This window comes from Magallana gigas, chromosome 5 (genome assembly GCF_963853765.1).
Source record: "Magallana gigas chromosome 5, xbMagGiga1.1, whole genome shotgun sequence".
Lineage (NCBI taxonomy): Eukaryota > Metazoa > Mollusca > Bivalvia > Ostreida > Ostreidae > Magallana > Magallana gigas.
In genome coordinates, this window is record NC_088857.1 from 6,059,023 (window position 1) to 6,086,788 (window position 27,766).

At 34.3% G+C, this 27,766-nt stretch overlaps 1 protein-coding gene across 9 annotated transcripts; it reads left to right on the forward strand.

Moving 5' to 3' along the window:
- The first annotated feature begins 750 nt into the window (after positions 1-750).
- LOC105318875 (potassium channel subfamily T member 2) lies at positions 751-27,733 on the forward strand. Of its 9 annotated transcripts, none has more exons than XM_066084174.1 (32): positions 751-897; positions 4,471-4,601; positions 5,953-6,050; positions 7,416-7,495; positions 8,075-8,171; positions 9,421-9,513; positions 9,915-10,020; positions 11,774-11,794; positions 14,422-14,496; positions 14,752-14,772; positions 15,312-15,398; positions 15,795-15,898; positions 16,196-16,382; positions 16,676-16,840; positions 17,061-17,197; positions 17,554-17,617; positions 18,052-18,160; positions 19,246-19,354; positions 20,196-20,345; positions 20,481-20,713; positions 21,206-21,461; positions 22,072-22,125; positions 23,637-23,739; positions 24,101-24,273; positions 24,416-24,487; positions 24,741-24,872; positions 25,046-25,157; positions 25,454-25,642; positions 25,819-25,956; positions 26,454-26,622; positions 26,795-26,879; positions 27,157-27,733. In XM_066084174.1, the coding sequence occupies exons 3-32, from the start codon at positions 5,965-5,967 to the stop codon at positions 27,686-27,688; spliced, it is 3,939 nt and encodes a 1,312-aa protein (XP_065940246.1). In that variant the 5' UTR covers positions 751-897; positions 4,471-4,601; positions 5,953-5,964; the 3' UTR covers positions 27,689-27,733. The 9 variants fall into 9 exon arrangements, with proteins under 9 accessions (XP_065940246.1, XP_065940254.1, XP_065940251.1 ...); XM_066084176.1 differs by lacking the exon at positions 751-897 and adding an exon at positions 3,086-3,172; XM_066084177.1 differs by lacking the exon at positions 751-897 and adding an exon at positions 3,296-3,319.
- Positions 27,734-27,766: the final 33 nt, after the last annotated feature.

The following is a 27,766-nucleotide window of genomic DNA, read 5'->3' on the forward strand; positions in this document are numbered from 1 at the left end:
CAGTAGTTCTAATTGATCAAGCAGCTTACATTTTGGCCTATGTGAGATTGAAAAAATAATATTAAAGCTAGGCACAGTATCTGTGATCTTAATTTATTCTCAAATTATGTGAATTATTTTAAATATAAAATAACATTGATAAAACATAAATAAAATCCATGTGGGATAACATAGACACGCAACCATTACGGAATTATCAAGTTTGTCCCGGGTGATCGGATCCGGTTTTAGTGACCCGGTTTTTCTTAAAAACTGTTATTAATCGAAGAATAATTATTTTCCGTTCAATAAATGCCTATTTCTTATAAGTATTTCATATGTTTTACCGGAATTAAACGTGAAATGTTCAGTTTTTTCTTAAATAAGTCCACAAAACCGTAAAATGTCGACCCGGGTTTGCCTACCCATTTTACCAACTTGAAAATCAACAATCGTCGATAGATTTCTTAATATACAATGTTGTGCAGAAATATTTACAGCGATTTCAGTTATATCGATTGGGAACATATCCTGAAAATTTCAATGAGAATGGTTAATTATTAGTAAAGAAAATTGAAAAAAATCGATCTGCCCCGGCTTTTATTTTGCCCCGGCCCGGGTTTGCCTACCCATTTTACCAAGCGTTGCCAATTAGGACTGAAATGTTTCGTGCGGAATTTTCCGGAAAGAATTAGGCAGTTGTGTTATTTGGTCGTTGAATCTACTGGTGTGGATATAATTACTTATTAATTGATCATAGTATATTAAGGATGACCTTTGTACCTTAAATCAAATTATGTATGCATTAATGGTTTTATTGTAAATATTTACGCATTTTATAAAAAACGAATAATTTTGAGTATGAATTGATGCATAAAAAATATTTCCGCCAGAGGGGGAATTCAACAGACGAAAAAGGTAGGACAACTTTATCAAATTAAATCAATATTTTAAGAATATTATGATGTTTTTTTTAACCACATTTCACTGCTTAATACATATCTACTGTTAATTTAGTAATTCAACCTTAATTGGTGTAGTTTTCTTCGTTTAATATCTTAAACAAAACCTAAAACCCTGCACTTAAAAGCTTTTGTTTACAAAACATTAAACTGGATTCTAAAACACAATCAAAGCCATCAAACTGATTTTTTTCTCTTCATATTTCATATTGTAATGAATATCCTACAAAAATAATTTTTAAATTTCTAACATAATTCGCGTTTTTTTATTCAAACGAATGTTATTATCCTCTACAGATGTTGTAATTTAAACAATTAAGGAATAAGCTGTAGGGGGCTTAAGTTAAATTGCTTGTTTTATTAATGTAGATCTTTTCAAGTATTTACCAGCTGTTTATAATCCTTTGTAAGTTTTATTGTATACAGCAACGAGCATATAAATATTACCATTTTGTTTGAACATTTGAAGTTATTATAGACTGAGCACCATACATACTCCATGCATATATACGGTTTTTATCAAGACATGTTCTTAAAAAGAAAGAAATGACAAATTCAATATATTTATCTTCTTTTGCTATATTTCATTATTTTTAGAAATTGAAGAAAAATAACTAACCTGGTTGAAATTCCAGGTTTTAAATTAATAGTTTTGAGATTCAGTCAGTCTGTTATCTCTTGTCCTAGCTGTTCACTGTCACTCTCAGTCTCGTGATAAGGCCAAAGTAAAATAAGTGTTTCTTTGGAATTGCCTCCTGCCTTATTGAAATACTCCTCACTAATGAAATTTTATTAGCAAAAAATCAAGAACTCTTTTTATTGTTTCTTTTTTTGTTTAACCTAGTTACAATTTCATTCAGATTTTTATTTTTACCAATTTTTAATTAGTTGAACTTAAAAATTTGAAAAATAACAAAAAAATCCTTCTCTTACTTCTAGGTTTGGAAAACCCCAGATGGCAATTTCAAACATTTTTTCAAGGATGGCCGGCGCTAGAAGCAAACTAATTTAAAAAGAGATGATTTAGAAAACTTATTTTATCTCTTTAGCTAAATGCATAAAATTAGGTACCGGTAATCAGTTATCACTTTTAGGTATGGTATATCTGCCTTTAAATATGATTTTATTATTAACAATCAACACATGCCCTTTATTAGTCCTACATTGTAGGCGTGACATGTATTATATTTCCCCCATTTTTTTGTTTCTTGATTTTTTTGTTTTTGATTATATTTTAATTGATAGATATAAGTTTGAAACAAATAATTTTAGACTCACTTTGAAAATACAATTCTGAATATAAATATGGTAAAAAATTATATTTAAAACTCACAATCTATCCTCATTAAGAAAAGTATAAAAATAAGAGTTTAATGATATGCATGAAAATATTTTGAAAAACATTTGATTTTGAGGAACTTTTATGAGCAAGATAAATACATGTACATGTATATATGAATTTAAGTTGATGTATTGCTAGTACATGTATTTGATTTGTTGAACAATAGAAAAGTTTATATCAAAATAATTTTTTGAAATGAGAATCAGGAAAACAGCTCAAACACTTTATAGAGAAATAAAATGATATCAGTAATAATGTCAAAATCAATATGCATTTCAGCATGATTTTGTATTCCATTTGTTTATGAGAATTTTTCTGTTTTTCTGCTTAATGAAGTCTGTTATGTGGTATCCAAAGGCAGTATCAATAGTTCAGTTTCATAGACTATTGTGTTGCGTTTTCTCTGTGCAGTACTCAACAGACACAGTAGCACAGCTTGTAGATCAATTTATATGGATACAGAGATCAGGGGTTTACTGTTAGTTTGCTTAGGGACATGAGATGTTACAGTACATGCCAAAATGAAAAAAAGAAACTTGAAAAGATGACATGCAATACATTTATAATGTAAACTCATGTTTCGATTTTTACTTTAAAAAGAAACTATGTTTTGTTGATCACCATGCATGTATCATAGAAAAACTAATTGGATGCAATTTATATGCTAAACTCTGTCTTGTAAAACTTCACTATTTTGTGTATAAATAGGTTACGAGAAAAAGTGTTACATAAAGAAGTGGGCTAATTGAAAGACAGAATTTTTATGACATTATGCATTCATTTTCGTTAACATTTAGCAGCAGTGGGACAAGTATATGAATAAGGCAGAGGGATTGACGCGTTTAACTTGACGCATTAAGGGACTACTTTGGGTAACCCTTTATCTATGGTAATACTCTTAGGTAGTCCTTGCATATTCCCCCAAGTCACTGATTATATCTGTTGCTTGTCATAACATTGGCTGCATTAGAATATTAATGACTGAATACATTGATTAACTCAATTATAGCTGTTGGATAAGGTTTTTTCAAAGTAGGTATGTATATGTCATGTTTTTAAAACAAGGACTATAAAATCGTACAGGAATGTGACAATTTTTCTCTGCATTTATAATATGAAAATATTAATATATAAATCAGAATAAATGATTATATAGTGTAATTCATCATTCCAGGTATTTCCCACCCAACCCTGATTTCATGTTGAGAATCAAAAATAATTTTTTTTAAAAAGCTGCAAGTTTTCTCCTTCCTTTGACAGATACTTACATTTGAGAGGCTGACCAAATCATGAGATTTACAACAGTATTTCAAGTGCTTCTTATGCATACATGTGTTCTGTGTACAAATTGTACCAGTTGGGAAACGACTTACTAATACAATCTAGCATAGAATTGTAGCATTGAGGAGTATATGACCTTTTTGCTAAGCCACTTGTAAAATTATTCTGAATATTGTTTGTGACTCTTAAGTGATTTCAGTGCATGTATTTTACATGGGATTATTCAGTAGTAACCTTCATATCAAATCAAATGTTTTTTGAGGTAAGTGAGATAGGACTTTGACATTATTTATTGTATTGTAATATTTTTTCCGCTACATTTCATCCCCAGTGCAGATTTAAGAATTACATCAACCTTTTTGTGATTAATTTTAGTAGTCGGAAATCAAGTACATGTATGTACATGTAGAATGACTTGAACTACCAAATACATTTTTATTTCCTTGTATTTATCGTAAACCAAGAAAAATAGAAGAATGTGTCAGATACCATCTCGTGTTGATTGCCTTGTGCTACAATTTCAAGTGTGACGCCTCATGAATAGATATCTGAGCATTCTTTCATGAAATCTTATAGGGATTGTTTTGCTTTATTGCTATATAAACTGTATATGAAATCTAGTGTTTTTGAGAATACATGCCATGTTTGTATATATAAGATAAACCTTCTTTAACACTGAAAATGTTTTACAATTTCAGGATCTTATAAATCATCTCCTTTTTGTTAAATTCTCATTTGAATTAATTGCAATTTTATGAGTATACTTACAAATTTGAAGTAGGTTGACATTTGGTGGGAAAATATTCAGCATTTATGTAAGTAGAGCTCATAACTCACGGAAATGACAGTGTACATTGTTATGTAGGTCTGCTAGCTCCATGTGTATTTGAATTATGAATTTTACAGGTTAATGTGATGATGATGGAGTAGAAGTTGAAAGGCCGACCCCATGCACCAAGTAGGAAATTGTAAACAAGTGGAATTTGACTGGCCCAGTGTACACAACAGGTGTATCATTGTGATCCCTAAAACCTCAGGTAAATTCTCAGCCGGTATAGACCACTTTCTGACTAATCAAACTGTTTATAGCAAAAAAAATAGATGAAATCACACAAGGCTAACTGTTTCTTTGTTGGTGAGCAATTCAGGAGAAGTTCGCGTCGGTGGGGACCGGTTACTTATTATAAAAGCTTTGGCTGTGTTTAAAAAGTTTCGTTTTTAATTGTTCTGCTATGTGAAGAAGTTGGAGACCCTTATCAATCCTTGTTATTTGATTTAATTTATCTACAGGTATATAGAAACATTTGTTTTCTTTTAGACTTAAGCTTTTCTTGAGTGTCATTCAGCTATTATGTAATTCTTTAAGAGACTTAATTTCCATTGGAGAGAGATAAAAAAATCTTGAAAAAGACATCTGTTCCTGAAATCTAAAGAATTAAAAGTGTGTTTGTTGTTGATACTGAGAGGTAGACTAAATCATTTGACTGTGTATGGAGACTGACACTTGCTGATGTTTTGTTACAGACAATAGATGCTTCCTCTTACAGCTCCTCTTGTTTATCACCCATCCAACATGCTGTATTTCAAATACTTTAATTACAAGTAGCAAAAAAATCTTTTCTATGCAAGGGGAAAAAATTATTGCATTTTTGCATTGAGGCAATAGAGAAAAAAATGTTGAGAGGTGTTAGGGCGTTCTTGCTGAACCAATATTACGATACATTTGTATATCTTGTAAACACATTCAATGTGACCTCCTTATAAAGGTTTACACAAATTGTACTGAAAGTCATGAAAGAAATGAGGAAATGATAATTTATGTTTGATAAAAAATAAATGTTTATAAACACTCTCACTTGGAAATTGTTGAATGTATGCAAAGCTAATTATCTTGTTGGGAGGCAAGATGTATCTGTATACAGTTTGTTCAATGTCTACCTCCTTGTGCTTGAGAAATATTGGTTGATTTCACATTAGATGTCTAGAATTTTCCTGAAACAATAGCAATGGTTAAGACAATGTAAGCTCAGTGAGGTTTGTTCTGTATACAGTCGGACTGCAGCCAGACATTTAACAAGCCTCCCTCTGTGTGTGTGACACCATTAGTCGTCTTAAGTGTGTCATAATCTGTCCATGTAATTATGCACATGCATTTGTCGTGCAAGTGTCCTCAAAGACGTACAAATCACAAAATGTGTGCATGTGCATGGCCATACCTGTTGAAGGTAAAAATTCTCTGTGATAGCCTGTACCTCCACTGATTTTTTATCAGTTGTTGAAGATTTAAAACGTTCTACAACTAATTGTTGTATCTATTCTTGACACTGATTGGAAATGTTTTAGATTTGGAACTTCCTGATTAATAGTGTATTGATTTTTTGCCTACAGAGACACCACAGAATGGCGGCTGAACCCCATGTCTGTGATGGGATCGACCTCAAGTGGATGTACGCCTCCGACTCTGAGGAAGAGGATGATTGGAGCAGGTCAGTGTATGCTTTATGTATAATCCAACAGTGTAGTGCTACACTAAGTGTATAATCCAAAGGTGTAGTGCTACACTAAAAGTATAATCCAACAGTGTAGTGCTACACTAGAAGTATAATCCAACGGTGTAGTGCTACACCAAGTGTATAATTCTACAGTGTAGCACTGTATTATTAAGTGTAAAATCTAAGAGTATAGTGCTAAGAGTGTAGTGGTACACTGTGTTTAAAATCCATCATTAAAGTGACACACTATATGCATAATCCAACAATCTAGTGCTACAGGTGTATAGTTCCAGTGAGTAGTACAACTAGATATAAATGTCATCCGACGTAATCAAACGTAGCATAATGCAAGACAAGAAAATGTTGTACTTTACTATGTACATGTATCAACAGTGTAAAACTTTGCTATAGTTATAATCCACCACTGTAGTGTGTTCTACACTCCATGTGTAATATAACAGTATTCTGCAATGCTTTATGTTTTATCCAATAGTGTTTTTCATTTGATGCCTGATTTACGGCCATAAAAGGCTACAGAGAGTAAACTGACACATTGGCTGTATTATTAACAACATTCATATAATTAATACATTTAGCACTGAATGATATCTGTCTAAACTACTTCAGTAGAAGGTGCATTAACATGAAGTGGTGCAATACAAAATGTCATCTTCATTTGAACTACTGGGAATTAATTATAGAATGAAACATTTTAGTCTCTTAATCTGAAAGTACTGGTACAACATTGTTAAATGTATTATACTATGCGGAATCTTATTGGTACAACATTGTTACATGTATTATACTATGCGGAATCTTATTGGTACAACATTGTTAAATGTATTATACTATGCGGAATCTTATTGGTATTCTGATTCTCAAATGATGGTTACTCCATGTAACCATTCAAAACCAAGTTTTTCATGTTAGCATATGCTTGCTATTATCTTTTGATTCAAAGATTTCTTTGAATCTGAATAAACACTGTAGTGTACACCTGTTTATTATTTTTGTAAAAGAAAACAAACTTGAAAAGGAAAGGAAATCCCGATCGAGTGATCCATGCTGTGATAATGATGCATGCTCTTTTCCTGGTTTATCAGGATTGCATTTAATGAACATTACTAAGTTTTTTAAACATGTCAAGGCCATAAAGATAATTCTGACAGGGGTACATTGTATGTTTGTGGCTCAAATGACTATTTATACAGATTTATTTTTTGAGATTGGCATTCAAGAATAGAATTCCACTGTTGGACATGGTCAGAAGGTTAATAATTATACATTTTGTTTGTATTGCTATCATGATGTTCTGGCTAGCTTTTATTGAGTACATAAGCGTATCACTTTTCTCTACAGCAATTCACCAGTGGTCCTTACCCAGGAGCTATCTCTGAAAGGCAAAATTCGAAGGATTCTCTTCAGAAATGCCAGAACCAGTAAGTTCAATAGTTTAACTAGTTCAATCCAGCTCAGGGGTCAAATAGAATTAATAATGATCTTGTGGGACTCGGGGGAGTAAGTCACACTTAAAGTCCACACAAGAATTGACTGCATGCAGCTGTGTGTGGGTCTCTTGATCCCCGGGGACTGACCAATGATAAGGGCTGTTCACTAATTTCATTTTGAATAATTACTGATAAACTTTAGTGGTCAGTTCACAAAACACAGAGAAACACAGAGAGCTCTCTTATCAGTGTGGGGACCTGACCTGTAAGACATCCACCTGTGTCCAGAAATCTCCACCATGGGCGCAACTTCATTCACTGTCAGACAGAGCTGTTACTTTGCCCTCACTGGTACAGTATTACGGGTGGGGCTGGGAGGGGTTCATTGACCGGCACAGTACTAGGGGTGGGGCTAGGAAGGTTAATTAGAAAATTGAGTGTGGTTTTGGAGGGGAAGGGATGACTCATGGATGTTATAATGAAATATTTTTTACTTTTACAAAGTTTACTTGTTGGATGATTTATTTGGTTTGACTGGTGATTATGAATGTTTTGTTTCTTTGTACACAGGACTGGGTTCTACTCTGTTTGACATCATAGTGAAGTTAACACTGTGTGTGCTGTACATCACAAGGATCCAGTTTGATGAAGTGGAACTCTATGCCTGGTATGTACAGCTACAGATGGTACTCTTACTTCCTAGTGTTGGTTCTGTTAGCCTCTGGGTATATAAGTACAGCAGTCCCCTAATTTCTCTCGTGTCAACAACAGTTAAGTCAATGACTTGTCATCTCAATGTTAGATCACCTAGGTTATCATAGGTTAATCCCAGTAACCATTCAGAGCTTGCTGAATTATGTAAAGCATTCCTTTCCTTAATCAATAAGTTTGAAATGTATAGAAGTCTGGTAATGACAAGAGACTCTCAGAAACGTGCATTTCAGTGTTGTCTATAAATCATGAAAGTACACACGAGCATTGTTTTCAGAATCATTTGGGTAAATTGGGACAAAATCTGAGGGTCAATGACTAATGTGCCGCACTAAATGACCTTGACCCTATTTATTTACCTCTGTAGTTCCTGTCTTGTCCTAACTGTTTAACGATCTCTCCAGCGTACCTTGGTGTAAATATAACAGCTGTGAAGTTCTTGACACACATTCTGATGTTCACGTGTAAGCTTGATGAATGATGTCTCAGTTTATTTCTTTAAAAAAATGAGAGACGGGAAGACAGTTTGCTTTGAGCTGTGGGTCGGTTGTTGACCCTGAGGGTAGTCTCATTGCAAATCTCCGCTTTATACAATGTAATGTGGTTTCATCAATTGTTGAATACCAATTTTAGTGGGGTTTACTTTTGAGTTGATCCACAAACTCTAATGTTCATTAAAGTGAACATCTTTATCTATAATATATTGCATTGATTGGTTCACAGACCACATGTTTACCCATAAAATATTAATGAAACCATAGGTTGATGCTTGGCAAATTCAAAGCTGCTATACTTGTTATTTTTGGGGTTTATAAACTCTAATTTTCTAGCCTTACAACCTACATGATCTATTTTTTAGGAATAATTTATCTATCATCACTATTTGTATGCTGTGTTGCTATTCATGTATTGAATAGAGTTACTGTAGAAACACATATTTTCGTTGGTGCAAAATTTCGTTGTTTTTAAACGAAATAAGATTTCGTTGACATTTAATTTCGTCATATAGTATTATCTTTGTATGCATTAATACTTGGTTTAAAAATTCGTCATGGATTTAATTTCGTTGATTGATACTGCCAACGAAAATAACGAAATTTAATCCTCGACGAATATTTCTGTTTCTACACTATTACATGAGATATTTCAGGTCATTGCGAGCTGGATTTAAGACTTATTAAGATCCACTCTTGTAATATTTACAGTGGAGGAAGTCCGTGTGGAGAAAACAATACATACCAGATCTACCCTGACAACAATGATGATGGAATGATCTTCTCCTCCGCAGAAATCAACTGGTGAGTGCTCCGAATCCTACCTCCCCCTCTCTTCATTATACTTGTATGTGTGGAGCACAAGAGTGACATCTTCACCTTTTATTTATTGTGTACATTTGTATATAGTGGATGTCAAAGTAGATTTAGAAAATTCAATAGTACACGTTTTAGTTAGATGTACATTATTCTGTAAACTTTTAGTATTTATTGTTAGAGCAAATCTCCTTGAATGTTGGATTTTTTTAAAATTGAAGAGACTGATCAGGATGCTGAAGTTAAAAAATTTTTTGCAATGATTTTGATTATCTTGTGGGCAAAAGGAAAACATCAAAAGGAAAATTTAATCATCTTGCAATTGATCTTATGCTTTGAGTAATTGGAACTACTGAGTGTGGTAACGTTGACTCTTTTGACTTATACAGGCAGGTGCTCCTCTGGGTCCACCGCCCAGAGCCGATCTGGATTATAGAAGTGATCTTAGCCATCTTCACTTTCTCTAAAGCTTTGCTTTTTATTTTTATTTCTAAGGTGAGTTGGTTTTGTTTAGTTTTGATCATTTGCTATTGCTTGTTGTTTCTTTTTGATTGTGTGTCCATGATACATGGGTACCTGTGTACTGTGAACCAACTTTTATTCGTGTACAAGAAATTTCTGCGAGGTTCATAAAAGCCTGGTAATCACAAATATTTTTTGCCGCTTTCTCATCTGGGTGAAATAACAACATAGGTGTGAATTAGGCTGTGATCCTGAAGAAAAAAGTCGCAGTGAAACAGCTTTCCTTTTGGAAATTTCAAAATAAAGTCGTCACAAATAAGAGTTGGTTTAAAGAAATTTGCACATGGTTTACTCTGTCAAAATATATGATATATATATTTTGGGCATTGTTTGAAAAATATGTACAGTACTACATAATTTGAACGTCAGAAAAGCTTAAAGGATGTTGGATTAAATGTTACAAAATGTTCTTATTTTACTAAGTATTTATTTGCTTTTAAAAGAGTTTTTGGCAGTTTGTCATTGGATTTCTATAATCATATTCCTGATTCCTATTGGATCTTTAAAAAATTCTATTCAGCATTATGTCATACAAAAAAATTGTTGTTATTATATAATTTTGAGATTGAATAGTCTTTACTTTACAAAAACATACCCATTATCTTTTTCATCATTTTTTCTCTTGTATGATCTGGATGAACATTCCTTGCATGCAATGAGAAAGATTTGCCATATAAGTTTATTTGTGTCTCATAATGTACATTCTGACATTTTGCTGTATTTGAACCTGAGTCTGTATGATAAAACATTCCTATATTAAAATGGGAATAAAAAAATATCAAATATACACTACAAGGGCAGAGAGTCTATATATAGGTCAATATACATTATACATGTATACAAGTAGATTACTATAGGGCAAGTTCAGTGAACAGAAGTTGATTGAAAACTAGTAATTTACACAAATTTTCCTTGCGACCTAAAGTTATGATTTTACCTATTAAACTCTGGGAAAATATAGAAAAATGCCCACATTTAAAAGGAATAAATATATGGATTTTTTTAACTAAAAACTATTCATAGCTAAACAGTAAACAAATCATATCTAAAAATTTTAGGAAGATCTGGCCCCGGGGCCATAAATGTTAGACGAGCTGACTTTTGATCTCAGTCTCACTTTTACAAAAGGAATATATAATGGAAAAGTGAGACTCAGATCAAAAGTAAGCTCATCTAAGTTTTATGGCCCCCAGGCCAGATGTTTAATTTGTTGAACATCCTTAAAGAAGATTTATTGAACTGGATTATCATTTGTAGCTCCCTCACAAAACCTTTAGATTTTATGTGCACTCAGTAGGAGTACATGGGTATGCTATTTTTGCATTCCTTTCAAAATGAAACAGAAATGTCAATTTTTATGAACTTCATCTTTTAGAAACATGTAGGGATTTAAACTTTTCTTTAAGATATAAAACTTTTCATTAATATAAGTTATAAGTCTTGAATTCTACTTATAAATGAAATATTTATTAAAAAATTTTGAAAATATAAAGACAAATAACTTTATTGTGCAGTATGTCTTAACATTTAATTGAATTTGTGTGTATTAACCATGACGTAAATAGGTATGTAATTTAAAAGTTCATGTACTGTTATTTAGAGGGCCATTTGATACCTTTGTCACATATATTCATTTGAAAGAAATATATTGTATGTGCAGTGATAGAATACTATCGCTACAAGATTACACTGTTATTAATTTTGATTTGCTGATATGCCATTGCAGCTGAAATTGGGCAGGACACAGGTAATATAAGCCTGTAAAGGTTGTGGTTTGACCTCTGTGTAGAGGTCATGGTGTGACCTCTGTGTAGAGGTCGCCACTTGACCTCTGTGTAGATAGTGCCTACTTTATGTTGGCATGCTCCTCAGTCACAGTCTGCCCCTCTGATCAATGATTTGTGTGTCGTTGACCCATTGATGATCTCCATCACTAGCACTACAGACCTTGTAACCTTTACTAGCATCACTGGCAGAACCATCTGCCTGAAAGTCTTTATTCATTTATCAGTACTGCTTCTTGTCAGGTCTCAAAACAAGTAGTGAGTTAAGAAAAAAAAAAAAGAGTGTTTAGCCTGGTGCACTTGTAAACCTTTAAAACCACAGATTTGATATTTAACAATTTGTCTAGTTTGATAATAAAAAACTTAACTAATATAAAGGAAAATGACTGCGTGGAAATCCTTCCTTTTCCATGAGCCCAGACTACGTTTTCCTACATGACGTCCTTGTTGAGGTGAGCTGTGTCCCCTCTTTTTGTAGTGAGTCATTGCCTGATAAGCTGTGAAAACTCTAATGTCTGTAAAAGTTTTTTTCTATTGTTTATTTATTTTATACTTTTTAGTTTTCGAAACATGCATTCTTTTGTACACGTGGTGACTACCTTAAGTTTATTTTTGATTTTATTTTTTTACATTACTCATTTAGTTTGCAACTCCTATTGCATGTTGTTAGCTATAGATGTGACATTTATTTCTCCAAAATCAGTTGTCTATGTAGGGCATAGTTAGCTGTATAGTTATTCACCACATAATGGAAATAAATCTAGGTATTTTTCTCTCCTGATGTTCTCAATTTTTATGCTGGCTAATTGCTTTCTACAAGAATCTTAAATAATTTTCCTTACTGAAGTTATTTATAGATACAACAAGATGGGCTTGTTAGGGTCCCGCAAGGATTTGCGGGTGCCCTATAGTAATCACTCTGTCTGTCCGTCCTTCTGTCTGTCCATCTGTCACTTCTGTCCACAAATTTTCTGTTTTTTTTCTAATAACTTTTTTTATGGTTGCCCAATCAAGTTCAAGTTTGGTATGGTAGTTCAGTAGGCAGAAATACATATTTTGATGCTAAGTTTAGTTCTCTATGTCTTCTGGTTTGGAGCTGGGGTGGTGGGGTAGATTCCTTAACTATGCATAAGAATGAATGGGCAAAGAGAGATAACTGCTGAGAATGTTACCATTGTATACTTTGAAGGCTGTGCAATATTTGTCCTTTGGGATTAATTAACCTTCCACAGGAAGAAAATCCTAAGCTTTATCTTTATCTGTCATATTGAGATTAATTACTGCACTGCCTGTGTCTGCAAATGAACTTTGTTTTGAAGTTAAGGTCAGTTTTGAATGATGTGTAGTATTGTGTACTTTCTTTGAAATATGGATTTAAAATATAATATTTATACTTTATTTTGGTTAACATACCATACACAATGATTTATCATAATTTTATTGAATTCTAAAATCAAGATATAGATTAAGATATCCTTTTTCACTATTTTATTTTTTAATTATTTATTTTATTTTTTTCTGCCTTAATGCTGTTAATTTTATCAGGTAATCAGATAATAACCCAATTCTGTCATTTCTGAAAAAAAAATCTTATTGTAAATTTAGAGGAAAAGGATGAGAGAGCAGAACAATTAATCCCCTGGGATTAATTATCTTGCCTGCTGCAGAAAATTTAGAGGCTTATCTCTATCTGTCATAAGAAGATTAATGAACACCTTTGTCTGCAACTGATGTTTGTTTTGAAGTTGAGGTCAACCCTGGGTGATACAATGTATTTGCATTCACTGAAGGCTTGCATTTTATAAAACACCTGTTTAAATCTTTTTTGAATACACATTTAATTTAGTTTTTGATTTAGCTTTTTTTTTTATAAGACATGAGGTTATACCTGTTTTATGCAGATACAAGGTTACTATTTAGAGGTTTTGGACATTCAGGAATTATCTTGAAATTTTAAAAATACAGTTGTTACTTTTAATTTTCATATTTTTATTTTATAAATATAATCAAATTAAACTCTCATTCCATGAGCTGCACCCTTATATTTTTACCCCATTTATTTTTCATCATTGTTAATATAAAGAGGATGGAATTCAAAGTTTTTTTCACTTCTCTATACATGTATTAATTGTCACAGCGGGGCCTTTCCTGACTGGTCAGTTTTCTAGTTTATTATTTTATGGGTTCATGTGGTAGTCATTGTTCAGAGGTTTTAATGAATTGTAATTAGTTTCTATAGTTGCATGTCTTAATTTGTATGTTATAATAATATACTAGCATATGCATAAGTGAATGAACTTTTGACATCTGCACCATTGAACAATAGATAGAGTGTTGTCACTGGTCTGTGTTTATACATGTATATTGATGGTTGTCACTGCAGATGTAGAATGTTAGAAGTATACCTACATCCTTCAGTCTGGAGATGTGTTAAATCATGGGCATATAACTCTTGTCATTCCATTTTCATTACTGTCATATGTTGAAAGATTGACATGTTTTTTTTAGAACTTTTTTACACTGCAAATTACATAAGAAAACAGATTCATTACATTGACAGTACACAGAGTACATTGGATTGTTATTACAGTTGGGCAAGGTGGAGCTGATGACAAAACCAGCCTTTATACTGGAGGTGATCTGTTCCTTCCCACTGATTGTCACGGTGAGTCTGATACCATACTGGGTCTAGATACTGGGCAAAAATTACAACAGTTTAACACAATAAAAATGGAACTTATTCTTTATAAAAAGTGGCCTGTTTGGTTGGCAGGTAAAGGATTTATGAAATTTTCTTTATTCGAAATAACAAGATATTGTCAAAGTGTACGTGTGTAATCCAAAACAAATGCATCATGTGTAATCCAAAACAATAAGGATATGCAGTCAGATTATGTGTATTATTTTCTTAAATTCTTAGGTCCCTGCATTTTTCTCCCAGGTAAATGAGAAAAAGAAACTGAACTTGAGAGCCTTCACATGGCTGTATTATAGAGAATGACTTATTTATAATACATGTACATGTATATACAAGTGTCTTATTATTAGCTTGTCACATTTACAATTGAAGCCAGTGTGATGGAAACCATCTATATATCAACTGTGTTTTAGTGTGTATGCATTTTGTTTTTATGAATGAGTCACCCAGTTGTATTAAAAGTAAATTGTAGGAGAATTCTTTAGTGAGAAAAAATACCATTACTGTAGATTCCTTATTTTATGCGAGTACTTAATTTTGCTATTCAACTGTTTTCTATCAAATCGCGAGAACATGAAATTGCGAATGCCGAATTTTTAACATAGTTGCATGCTCTTTACAAATGTCTGAAAAATAAAGGCGAGATTTCAAAATTCACAAGGTGTTCTTCTCGCGTTTTCATGCAGATATTAATTCCTCGCTTTTAATTAGGAATTTACAGTATTCATTTTAGATGAAAGATTGTCAAATAAAATGTTAAAACTTAGAATGGATTTTTGCAGCTAACCTACCCAATGCTATTGAGGAATTTATATGTCCCAACATTCCTAAATTGCTGGCTAGCCAAAAGAGCCATGGAGAGGTTATTTGTAAGTATAGAATAAAGCTAAGATGTCCTTTGGAACTCAACAAATAAATTTTGGTATACATACTGGTATTTAGAGTAGAGTATGTTGATTTGAGATATTTTTTAATGTGCAGGATATTTTCAACATTACCATTCAATCTCTCTATTCATATTTCACTTAATTTTCCATGGCATGCTACAGTTTTCCTTGATTTATATTAAAAATTGATATCATTTAATTAGATTCCAAATTAGGATTTAATTGTTAAAACTGTGTTCAGTTTGGGTTTTTTCATCTTTTTTGAAATATTTTTGATCTTTAATTTGTTAACGGGAAACTGCTACGTGACTTTTAGAGATATTTTTGCTTGACTTTGTTTGTCTGTTTGCAGAGTATAACTTGATTTGTGTCTTTCAGAACGACCTTCACCTGACCAAGCAGCGCTTCCAGACAATCTCAGTGACCATGTCCCAGCAGCTGCTGATTCTGGGAGCCACCCTGGTCTCTCTCATATTTACCACGTAGGTATCTCAGCTCAGGGGATGCACTGTCTGTCATCTTGCTCTGTGACAGCTACCTATCAGACAACTTGTAACAAAAGTAATTCCCCATTGTGGAGTCAACTTGGGGATCAATCAGTGTTAATCACTATTTTCCCTTTGAACATTTGCAACGTTCTAGGGCATTGTTGAGCCATTGAAATCTTACTCTTTACAAAGGGAGATAACTTTAAAGATTTGAGATTTGTCTATTGCTATTATACTGTTTGAAGAGTTTTCAGGGTACAGTGATTGATTTAAACCTTTGTATTGACACAGAGTCTGCGGCATCCAGCACATCCAGAGAGCCAGCACGGAGAAGTCCCTGACCCTGTTTGAGTCTTTCTACTTCACCATAGTGACATTCTCCACGGTCGGTTACGGCGACATTTCTCCGGACATCTGGCTGGGACAGCTGTTCATGGTCCTCATGATCTGTATTGCCTTTGCCTTCATTCCAAGACAGGTTTGTGTTGTATATATTGGACATATGGACTTTCAATTTTATGCTAAAATGTAAAGGAATTCTTGTAATTGCTTAAAATATGTGTACATTTGTTTGATTTGTAGTTCTTTTTTTTTTTTAATATATGACATTTGAAGTTTTTTTCATTCTTTCATATTTATAAAGCCTTGCAATTGTAATCATAATACAACTTCATGCATTCTTGTTTAATATGTTTATTGCGGAGTAGCAGTCCTATTTGGTATATGGAGGAAGTACAAGGTGTTGTTATTGACTGTGTTATTATATACTAGATCGAAGGCATTGGCTCCATCTGGGTGGAGAGGAAGAAGTCCGGGGGAGAGTACAACTCCAGGCAGGCCCGCAAAAACCACCACGTGGTGGTGTGTGCCCAGAATCTGACCGGGGACGCCATCATGGACTTCCTCACAGAGTTCTTTTCCTGTCCCAAACATGAGGTACACCAGTTTCCTGTCAGCCAAAGTCAAAATTCAAGATCAGTGCAGACCCCCAACTAATTTGATTTCCTCCTCTTTTTTCTCTGCCAGTCATATCCCTATTCATAAATTTATTGTGGTATATAAATTTATAGAGGTCCTTGTATAAGTTCTTGTCCTGCTGTGTTTTTAAACTTCATCTTTTATTGAACTAAAGCAACTATAATTTTCTGTTTTCAAGGAATACACGGTGATCTTGCTGAGCTCGGATGAGCTGAATTCCAGTATGCATATGATTCTGAAAGACCCTAAGTGGGCGAATAGGGTGATTTACATGAGAGGGTCAGCCCTGAAGGCAGCTGACCTCAATAGATGCAGGTATGTAATAGGATGAAAGGTTTATGGTACAATATAATTCATTATATAGATTAAAAAAGCAATGTTAAGAATAAGGAAACTCAGATAAAATTTGTTATTCTATGTTCATGCTGCTCATTTTTATAAGAGATGTAATTGTTACAAATAAATGAATCTAATTAGTCATTTTTTCCTTTTACAAAACTCTATACTTTCCTGTATTTTGGATACTGTGAGCATGGATATAATATTGCTGTGGAAAAGTTGTGACTTATACGTAATATAATGATGTTTGAAGTGAGAGTAGTATGTAATGTATATACATTGTATAACATTTAGAGATATTTAGTTTGAAATTATAAAATATTTTCTTTTAGAATGAATGAGGCAGATGCTTGCTTTATATTGGCCCCAGAAAACTGCACCAACAAAGACCGAGAGGTTAGTTCCACAGTAAACAAAATTACAAGCAGTGTATGCTTATTGAAGTCAATGTCTTGTTATGAGGAGAGGCAACATTCTTAATACCTGTAAGGCTTATGGCAAGGATGTGGGGCTTCACAGAGACTCTTCAATATGAGCTATAGTCTATCTAGCCAATATCTCTCCTTAAAAATAGGTGGATTTTTTAAATTCTATAAGTGACTGAATTTACTTTTGTACAGAAAACATGAATTTGTGGTAAAAGCATATTGTTAGGTAAAGTGTAGGTAGATTTGCCAAGTGTAGTGTATATATGTATGAATTCACATTCTTCACATGATCAGAATTGATTAAATGATAAAATGGGGATTTTGATGCATACACCTTAGTTTTGTATATATTATGCAGCATTTACATTTATGAGGTTTGTAGAACACGGGCTTGTGTTTCAGGATCACAACACCATCATGAGGTCCTGGGCTGTGAAGGATTTCTGTCCGGACACGAACCAGTTCATCCAGCTGTTCCAGACAGAGAACAAGATCCATGTCAAGTTTGCAGGTATGTAGCTGAACAAGATCCACGTCAAGTTTGCAGGTATGTAGCTGAACAAGATCCACGTCAAGTTTGCAGGTATGTAGCTGAACAAGATCCACGTCAAGTTTGCAGGTATGTAGCTGTTCCAGACAGAGAACAAGATCCATGTCAAGTTTGCAGGTATGTAGCTGTTCCAGACAGAGAACAAGATCCATGTCAAGTTTGCAGGTATGTAGCTGAACAAGAACCACACGTTTCTGATCAAAAGTAAATCAAGATCCATGTCAAGTTTGCAGGTATGTAGCTGAACAAGAACCACACGTTTCTGATCAAAAGTAAATCAAGATCCATGTCAAGTTTGCAGGTATGTAGCTGAACAAGAACCACACGTTTCTGATCAAAAGTAAATCAAGATCCATGTCAAGTTTGCAGGTATGTAGCTGAACAAGAACCACACGTTTCTGATCAAAAGTAAATCAAGATCCATGTCAAGTTTGCAGGTATGTAGCTGAACAAGAACCACACGTTTCTGATCAAAAGTAAATCAAGATCCATGTCAAGTTTGCAGGTATGTAGCTGAACAAGAACCACACGTTTCTGATCAAAAGTAAATCAAGATCCATGTCAAGTTTGCAGGTGTGTAGCTGAACAAGAACCACACGTTTCTGATAAAAAGTAAATCAAGATCCATGTCAAGTTAGTTGGATGAGAAGGCTTGTTGTTAAATAAAGTATAAGAATGCAGTAGTTTTAATCATTTCAATTCTTCTTTTTCTTTTAATACAGAGGAGGAATGTTATTTATCATCATCATATAAATCCAAATGATTATGTTTATACATGTATATAATATTAATGCTATATACTAGAAGATCATTATTGATTTCCTATGTCTAATTTGCTGATTTGCTGAATTTGAATACAGAAAGATATGAATTGTTAAAATTGAGTCCTGTGATTGTCTTACAGAGCATGTGGTGTGTGAGGACGAGTTTGCTTATGAATTGTTAATATTTAGTCCTGTGGTTGTCTTACATTCCGGTAGCATGTGGTGTGTGAGGATGAGCTTGCTAATGAATTGTTAATATTTAGTCCTGTGGTTGTCTTACAGAGCATGTTGTATGTGAGGACGAGTTTGCCTACGCCTTGCTGGCCAACAACTGTCTGTATCCTGGGTTATCTACCTTAGTATCATTGCTGGTTCACACATCTACAGGATAGTAAGTACTTGTACACACACTTAGAACCTACCAGATAGTAAGTACTTGTACACACACTTAGAACCTACCAGATAGTAAGTACTTGTACACACACTTAGAACCTACCAGATAGTAAGTACTTGTACACACACCTAGAACCTACTAGATAGTAAGTACTTGTACACACACTTAGAACCTACCAGATAGTAAGTACTTGTACACACACTTAGAACCTACCAGATAGTAAGTACTTGTACACACACTTAGAACCTACCAGGTAGTAAGTGCATGTACATACACTCAGAACCTAAAGGATAGTACATGTATTAAGTGCATGTACACAAACTCAGAACCAAAAAGGATACACACACTCAGGACCTATAAACAGAGGGGAAACTTCATGTGTAGTTATGAAGTGGAAACTGATAGTTGAAGGGTACCATAATGTATAGTGTAGACTTATAAACTCAGGTTATTGGAAGGGTAGTACATGTATATAATAAGAATTAACCAAAAAGGGTAGTGTCTAATGGAAACAGTTTTATAAACTCGGGGGAAAACGGGAAAGGTTGTGTGCAGTAGAAACCTATAAACTTAGAGAAAATGCCAAGGATATTATTAATTTAAGAGAAGGAAACATCAACTCAGGGAAACCAGGAAATGTATTTCCAAAATTAACACATTTTGACCATAAAATTTTAGATAGGGGAAGTAAAAGACAAATAGAAAAGATGGAAATGACTTCATACATGTAACATTGGCAATTATTAGTTTTAATTCTTATTTGAAAAAAATCACACTTATGGTGTTTTTACAGTGTTGACAAATAAAATAAGTGTAAGTACACTGTAATTTTTAACAGTGAGGGTGAGATGGCTTCTGAACCATGGATGCAGTTGTATGGCCGACACTCGGGGAACGAAGTGTACCACATACAGCTGGCAAAGAGCATCTTCTTTAGTCAGTATGAAGGAAAGACATTCTCAACTGCCTCAGCCGAGGTACACTCCAAGTAAGTTTCTCAATCCCATTAAAATGGACAAGCTCCACAGTATTTTGTCTTACTTTTGATGAATTCATTATTGTATGCATTGTCAAGAATATTGTACTGTACAGCAAACCTTATATATACCTGTGTCTCTCTTAGATTTGGTCTGTCGCTGATTGCTATCATGGAGACTGACCTTGACAAAGTCAAGGACCAAGAGAAGGACCATAAACTGATCCTGAACCCTGGACCTAGCTACATCCTGAAGAACTCAGACTACTGCTTCTATCTCAGCAAGGTAAAGGAGGAGCACACCAGAATAGTTCCCGAGAAGGCTAGTAAGATGGAGGAGAGAAACAACAAGAAGCAACAGCAGAGGGAGAAAAACTATGGTGAGTACGGGCTCATACTGTATAGGAACAAATCTGTGAGAAATTGATGGCTTTGAGATTGTGAGATTGTTGTGAGACAGTGAAAGTATTGTGAAACTGTAAGATGGTTATGAAAAGGTGATTTACCTAAATACCTGAATATATGTGAGATACTTTGAATGAGGCTTTGCTTTGTCTGCTAAGCATAAAGTTCTGTGAGGTCAGGATTAAATAGAAATGTAAGTTGAGCTAGATGTATATGTTAAAGGTTTGAAAGAATGGAATAGTTTTTGAAAAGAGCTCTAAATGATTTTTTAGCTATTAATCAGACTGCCAGTATGAAAAATTGCAATCCTGTATTTATATAAACCAAGTTGATTTTGTACTTGAATTTCTTGTTTTCAATCATTTAGAAAAAGTTTGATAACAGTAGGTATAAAGCTATAAAAATTAATAAAAAAAGATATGATTTATATAATACATGTATATACATGTTTTTGAAATGTTCCACAGAGAAAATTGCCTCCGAACTCCAACGATTCCTGGAAAACAACCACTTGGAGCTGGATAGCACGCCTGCTGGGGAGGAGAGTGTGTTCAACACCATCACCAGTCAGATGGGCATCGACTTCTCCTCCACCCTCCAGGGGACATTCCGCTCGCCTGTGGAGACTCCGGACATCTTGAACGGAGGGATGGGGGGAGGTAAGAGGGACACGACCGAGCACCACAACGTTCTGCTGATGTACAACGAGATGGCCAGTGAGGAGTAAGTGTCTCTATTGCCTCACTAAGTGTTTCTACAGCTGTATGTTATTGGAATGGTAGCATGGGTGATTGGGACCAGTGAAGGGTTTAACACAGGCTAGGAAAATGCTGAAGGGTTTGAAAAATAGAAAAAGTAGATGTGAAGGGAAGTTTGACGAATTTTGCATTTATTTTTTAAAATGTTTTGGTACATTAAGCTTTTGGAACTCTGAAGGGAGGGAAATTTGAATATGTTGCGCAATGTAAAAATATTAGACTTTTCAAAGACGGAGTGGTTTTATGTTAGAAAATATTATGCATTGCTGGAACTGAAATTGTTAAAAATGTTAAAAATATTTGTAAGGGAGAAAAATCTTCATTTGAACATAGGTTTAAGTTTTCAATTTTTATATAAAATAAATAATTGTCAGCTTCATTTTCTAACAACAAAGACCAGAGTGTATTTATCTGACAGATATTAAAGATTTGATTAACTGATCTTACCAATCTTTAAAATTTTTGCAAATGAGACTAAACATAAGACTTTACCATCAGTGAATATGTAGCGATGCCAATAGTTGATTAAATAAATCATGATTACTTAAAATGAATTTATGGACATTTTGTTAAAGGACAGCTCCCAAGTATTTATCTGTAAATACAGCAAAATGTGAACCCCAGGCAAGGTGAGTGTGGAGACAGTGAAATGTCAATAATCTTCTCACCTCTAGTCTTAGAATTAATACATATACATGTATCTATTTGTACATTTATCATCGTGAGTGCTCATTTTCCCTGGTAATGGGTAAATATATTCTCACAACTAAAAGCTCGAAAACACCAAACATTAATAAATCAAAATATTGAAGAACATTTGATAAAAAGGTTAGCATGTGAACAACTGCTGCCATTGTAAGCCAGTACTTGTAGTAGGTGCTGTGAATGAATGGAGTAATGTCTATATATATTGTGTCTAGTGCCACAGCTCTGTGCATGGGAATACTGCCATGCCTATTCTTGTTGTTCTTAAAGCAGTTCCAACAATATGAATACTGCTTAGAGCTGTTTCAAATATATTATTCAATATACAACAAAAGATATCTCTATGCTCTTGTGATTCAAAACTTTTCTTCTTTATCTGGTAATTTAAGGAACCTGAACATACATTAACAAGTTAATCACTGCTATTCTTACCTGTATCTGGCTACCTGATTATTTCAAGGTGTCAATGCCACACCACTGAGTATATAATAATTAAATGGTTTTCAGGTTTGGTAAATTGTGGTTCATACTTGATTGTTTTATGTTTTTTTAATTCTGAATTTAACAGCTGCAGTTGTTTTTTGGGGGTTTTTTTTATAACAAGGCTGTTTGTTAGAAAGTCATTTGCTGGCTTTCATTTTGTATTGAGTTTGAGAGATTGATATAAAATGCTTTGATTTTCTTAGTGTGAGGAGCGGTGTCAACCCAAGCCTTCAGTGTAATGTATGCGAGAGACTGAGCAGTATATCTTGGTTATACTGTGTGTGCTATATTGATTGTATTGATATACTGCTGTATCAGTGTCCACCATGCTTCAGTAATTATGATACAATATGATGGTCACTCTAGACTTTTATAATTTGTAACATTTTATCGAAATACAAATTATTCTTTTTTCAGATGTAGATTTCACTTAATCATGATAATCATAATAAATTAATTTACATCACTATGTTTTTATACATATTTTCATGAAGTGATCTGTAACTTTCAATTTATTTAATACGTTAGATTTTTTTGCTTTTTACAATTCTCACTTTTTGATAGAATTTTTGTAGATTATATTTCACTTGCTTAAATCTTGCATATTTTGATATACATACAACCAAATATATTTGAAACCTCAAATACATGTACTTCATCTTGAATTGATATCATATAATTACCGTATGTGGAAATCTCTTATATCAGAATTTCCCTGTTATTTCAAGTTTCATAATGCATTTTCTGAATGATTTAATAGTGTCACAGTTGAAAACAACATGCATACTTGATGTTGTAATACATGTATATAATATAAACTAACACAAAAAGAATTGAAGCAAAATCATTATTGAAGGGTATTTTATAGTACTGATTATTACAGATTTAAATTTCATTATATATGATTAGTATTTCACACATCCATTATACAGATGTTATTTACTACACACAGGTTTGTGACTGGGACCCCGCCCATTTTCCTGACAGGATGCAGGAAGACTCTGTGTCACCTGGTGAAGAATCCTCGCCATCAGTGCTGCCTCAAGTGGGGAGAGGTAGGGACATGATTCCATATACTGTATACAGGGTCATTTTCGCCCTCTGTACTTTTCGCCCTTCTTAACTTGCAAAGGATTTCGCCCCATCTTCAATTCGCCCAGACAGGGTTGTTTTAAATTTGCCTGCTCACAACGAAGGTGAAAAGGATAAAAAATAAAACAGGGGCAAATATTTCCCTGTATACAGTATTTTTTGTCTTATCTTCTACTCTACACTTTTCTCTCTCTCTCTCTCTCTCTCTCTCTCTCTCTCTCTCTCTCTCTCTCTCTCTCAATAATATCACTTTTATTAGCCTATGATCCTTATTTAATTTGTCACACCATTTAGATATTAATTTTTGTGTTTGCCATATTTTAGGACTGTAGCCATGTTAATTACAAGAATGCTCGAGATGACCGGTGGCAGAACCATCTGATAATTCTGTCCGCAGACAAAATCTGTGTGGGCGTCTACAACTTTATTGTCCCCCTCCGCTCCAAATTCCTGAGCATCAAGTCACTCAGTCCCATCATACTGATGCTAGAGGAGGAGTGAGTATAGAACATACACAGTCCCAGGCAGATTTAATGTCTGGTTTAAAGATTGACTGGAATTTCTAGTAGTTCAGTAACAAGTACTTTGAAATACTTCAAAATGGAAATAACTAAAAATTCAACCGTGTTCTGATTTCAGGCCCCCTGTCATGTTCATGGATTCCCTGGCACACTTCCCAATGGTTTACTGGATGAAGGGGAACATCAAAAAGTGAGTCCAAACAGTCAACCACTCCTTTTAGTACATGTAAAATCAAATGCAGTTCAACATCACAAAGTAATCGGCTTCAAATTGTAAAATAGATATTTGTAGTATTCACCAGTTACTGGATGAAAACAGACATAGAAAAGTAAGACAGTTGTAAGACATAGGATGATTATATTCATCAGTTGCCTTATAAAATGGAATGATGCATTAGAAGACAAGGTTTCTGGCTTTAAATAATAATGTGTTTATATTTTAGTGTTGACGATCTCCTGAAAGCTGGAATAAACAAGGCGAGCCACCTGGTGATTGTGAACAGATCGTCCAATCAGGCACGAGAGGTGGTGTTGACGGATGCTGACACGATCGTCACCGTACAGTCCATATTTAAGTGAGTCGTCGTCACAAACCTTACATCAATCTACTCGTAGAAGTCATGTTAACAATAATCAATTACTATCATCACTGCTTAGTCCAGTTTTAAGTGGGTGACAAAGTGAACACTATGAAGGCAACCAATGACTTCTAAATACTTGTTTTGATTGCTCTTGATTAATTTTGCAGGTTATTCCCAAGCATCAATATTTTGACCGAAATTTCACAAACCTCCAACATCAAATTCATGCAGTTTCAACCACATGATGAATACTCCAAGAAAATAGCCCGACTGGAGAAGGTTTGTAACGATATCACCTCAGATTCATACCCTGGAATATATTCTTGTTCTTTAGCTATTGTTCAGACTATGTACCCTTTTATAATTATTTTTTTGCATAATATGGAACTTTTGATTACAATTTTTCAAGTGCATATACAAAGTAAAGTAGCTCTGATGACTGTTTTACCATGTATGACATTACAATAAATCTATCACAATCTTGATTCCAATAAAGCCTCTATTTATAATATACATGAGTCAGTATAAGTTACCAACAAACCCTTAAGTACAGGGCTGCTGTCTGTGTGTTGTAGAAGCTGCGCGATGACATGCGATCTAGCCTGGTGCACATTTTCCGTCTTCCATTTGCTGCGGGACAGGTGTTCAGCTGTAGTATGTTGGATACACTTCTGTATCAGACGTGTTCCAAAGGATACCTCATCAAGTTTGTTCGACTTCTGCTGGGAATCGACGCTGAAGAAAACTCAGGTCATTTATCTAGTGTAAGTTTTGCAATCCTGTATTTATATAAACCAAGTTGATTTTGTACTTTAATTTCTTGTTTACTATCATTTAGAAAAGTTTGATAACAGTAGGTATAAAGCTGTAATAAGTTAATGCATCTTTAAATTTAAGATGTTGAAAGTTTGGAACTGACAGTCATTTTCATATATTCCAGATTAAAGTGAAAAGGGATATTCTTAAGAAGTACAGGACGTATGGTGATTTGTACATCGGTCTTTGTAAGGTGACAGGGGAGGTTCCCATTGCTATTTATAGAACAGAGAGGAGGAGGATGGTTATGGAGGAGGATGAGGTAAAACATTTGTAATGATCGGGAACCACCACATGCATTCTGACATTACAGATACAGTGACAAATCATTGAAAGCAAAACATCAGTCCATTGCAGATTTAAAGCCGTGAATGGAAGAGCTGAATTTAGCTTGGCTGTTGTCTTTTCATTGAGCACTAAGCTCCATACCGGTATTACATAGATTTTGAACAATATTATAGGATGACATCAGCAAAATCTTGATTTGTATTCACTAGACTGACTCCAATAGCAAAACCATGAAAATTAGGCATTGACTATTAGTCTATTACCAATAGACTAGACAGCTAAAACAATAATGCCATTTAATCTTCATAACAGCCTGTATATATTAAACAGTTTCTGTGAAGTAATATTTATTGTCCTTTACATTTACATCAACCAGGTACAATTTGTGTGATAATTTTAGTCATTTTCTAAACCATTGCTTTTGAATATGACAAATTTGCTGATGTATATGGTATGACTGCCATTTTGCAGGAAGAGCACCATCCACTTCCCAAGGAGCACAACAAATCTGCTCCTCGTCCAAACAAGAAGTCTTCCTTTAACATCAAACAGTTCTTTGAGAGAGCAGTCCCCAACGATCTCTCGGACTTTGTCCGCAGTCGGATGACCTCTATGGCCATTGACCCTTCAGGGTACAGCTGTATGTATCAAATGAATTGGCAGATTCAAGCAACTAACGTTAAAATTCTATCAACATACGTGTACATGCATATTTATACAATATGTAAATGTATTGTTAATTCAGTGTATGCATGTATCATTGTGAATGTACAGTGCCAAACACTGAGTAGTTTGATTTTTTCTGATGATAGGTGATGAAGAACTCTGCAATAAACCTCTGTCTTTTATCATCATCAATCCCCATCCGCAGTGTCGACTCAAGAAAGGAGATATTGTGTAAGCATTTATTGTACAATTAACATAATTGCATTTTTAAATTGAGACCAAGAGTTTTTTGAAATTTTTAAAGTAAAAAAGTAAAGTGGAAAATGTAAGTATCTATATTGAACTGTAATTTTGAAATATTCCGTGTAATATAAAATTGAGAAGTTCTGTTATGTTTTGCTACTTCCTTTGGACATTATCAAGTGGTAGAGATTAAAACATGCATTTCAAGATAAAATGCTACATGATCTTGGATTGTAAGTGACCGAGATATAATCTGATCTTGTAGGTATGTACTGCAGCCTAGTGCAATGTTTGCGATTCCGAGTCGTGTACAGCACAAGCATCACAAGCGGCGAAGGTCATGGAGCGAAGGAATCAACAACCGGACACAGCCCGACACCCCAGCCCGATCACGCACCCACTCCATCGACATACCCTCAGGACGAAATGTGTCCTTTAAATTCCCTGGGGAAGAGGAGGAAGAGGATGTGGTCCCAACAATGGATGTAGGAGTAGAGGTCAAGATGGATGCTGAACCTCTGGATGAAATCGACACCACCTTACCCAAAGCCTCTACAGCGAAAATCAGAGGCAACCCTCCCATTTTCAACTTTACATTCCCTGACTCGGACAACGAATCGACCACTGGGGAAACAAAAACAACGAACGCCTCAAACAACAACGACATCGCACTTAAAGACTTTCCCTTTGGGGCCCCTCAAGATCCAACAGTGCAAGCAATGAAAGATCCCCCCAAAATAGTTATTACAAGAACCCCAACAAAAACCTTTCTAACGGAACGGGTGCCTGAGGTGTAAAGTAGTTTACTTTATCATGGCAAGAATAATCAGTACTACCTTGCTTACTTACTGCTGTAGAATTTTCTTCAATTTCTA

Bases quoted from the DNA above. Each gene is read 5' to 3' on its own strand.
- LOC105318875 (XM_066084174.1), top strand. From the start codon at position 5,965: ATGGCGGCTGAACCCCATGTCTGTGATGGGATCGACCTCAAGTGGATG. The intron at 9,514-9,914 runs GTGAGTGCTCCG...TGACTTATACAG, and splicing joins TCCTCCGCAGAAATCAACTG to GCAGGTGCTCCTCTGGGTCC. The intron at 25,643-25,818 runs GTAAGTTTTGCA...CATATATTCCAG, and splicing joins ACTCAGGTCATTTATCTAGT to ATTAAAGTGAAAAGGGATAT.